The sequence below is a fragment of the Pungitius pungitius genome, chromosome 21 (genome assembly GCF_949316345.1).
Source record: "Pungitius pungitius chromosome 21, fPunPun2.1, whole genome shotgun sequence".
Taxonomy (NCBI): domain Eukaryota; kingdom Metazoa; phylum Chordata; class Actinopteri; order Perciformes; family Gasterosteidae; genus Pungitius; species Pungitius pungitius.
The window spans coordinates 13,996,135-13,997,523 of NC_084920.1; the positions used below are offsets into that span (position 1 = coordinate 13,996,135).

At 45.3% G+C, this 1,389-nt stretch overlaps 1 protein-coding gene across 1 annotated transcript in view; it reads right to left on the reverse strand.

Annotated features, from left to right (window-relative positions):
* Positions 1-243, reverse strand: part of LOC119213248 (protoheme IX farnesyltransferase, mitochondrial) — a 5,103-nt gene extending 4,860 nt beyond the window's left edge. Inside the window, exon 1 of the mRNA XM_062560248.1 lies at positions 159-243. Within this exon, the coding sequence (XP_062416232.1) occupies positions 159-243 (85 nt within the window). The remainder of the gene's footprint in view (positions 1-158) is intronic.
* Between the last annotated feature and the right edge of the window lie 1,146 nt (positions 244-1,389).

A 1,389-nucleotide genomic window follows, 5' to 3' on the forward strand; every position in this document is an offset into this window, starting at 1 on the left:
GGCAGGGAGGGAGCGGGGGGGGGGGGACGGGGGGGGGCTGTTGGGTACGGAGGTTTCATCCGTCTTATCTCCATTACAGCTCAGTGTTCCCATGGGGCTCCTCAACCGGGGGGTCGGACACTGTCGCTGTTTGCTCGTGCAGGAGAACACGAACCCACCGTGGTTTTGCAGGTTGCGCAACAATTTCATTTGGTGGGCAAAACTGTTCTCTTTGGCCGAGGAGTCATTAAGCTCAAGCGGCATGGCTGAAACCCTAGCAGCGACTGCGGTGTGTTTAAGGTCCTCCAGGGCCACGGGTTAGGATTAAACCCTGTAACAAGCCAGAATGTGGCTGTACATTAATACAAAATAATAAATAAAAAAAACTGGCCAACTCAATTTTCCCCCCTTACATCTAATCCTTAATCCTTTAGGGTTCCGTTGAAAAAACAAGTCTCACTTTGTAATAAAACAGCTTAAAATCCCGGTGGTTTTGAAAGAGCACGTTGTTGCCCTCCCGTAAAAGCTTGAATGTAATTGGACCAGTGCGTGTCCTTCCCCAGACAGATCAAAAGGTTAGAAAAGCAGGTACTCATTTAGCATGACAGGGATTAGTTGGCTCAATACACTGGTTTGGCACAGAGTATGTCAGGATCAAAGTTATCTCCTAATACTTGATCTGTAATTAGGTTCTTGAGAGACGAGATGAGAGGGAAAAAGGCAGGCGAGAGGAGCCGGAGAAGGAACGGAGAATCGATGGGAGGAGCGAGGACGGGAGGGACAGGGAAGGAAGCAAGGAGGGACAAATGCGGAGAGCTGGCGTGACATTGACGAGTTGGAGCTGTGCACGGCGCCCCGGTGGAACGCCTCGGGGTTTGTTTAAGGGAGAACTGACATCTCTAGAAGTTGCCATGTTGCAGCGTTTGGAGATGTTCCATCTGTCGGCACACTCATGCAAGTAATAAAGATTGATTTAAGTGTAATGTAAACTGTTATATCCGGAGGGCACAATGTAAACACAAGCTAAAAAGAAAATATATCCAAAGCGTACACAGTAAAACTCAATCATAACACACAGATGTGCACTAAAACAAGTGCTTTGCCCTCGTAGTTGTCCATCCCCCCCCAACAAGCTTTCTGGAAAAAGGCCTCCAACTATATAAATGACTATTAACCCATTTAAATGGTTCGTGTTCTATATATGTAATCCATGTATGTGTATATATGTGTGTGTATATAATGCTTTTGGTTATAAATACTGTGTGACAATGACGAGCATGTTCATTATCTTTTTTTTTTTACAATTGGTATCATTATTTCTGTTGGTTAATGACTTCTAAAAAAAAGAATCAACTGTTTCTTGAGCAAGGAGACTCAACACGACGGATTTCTCCTCGTTTCAGCCCCCTT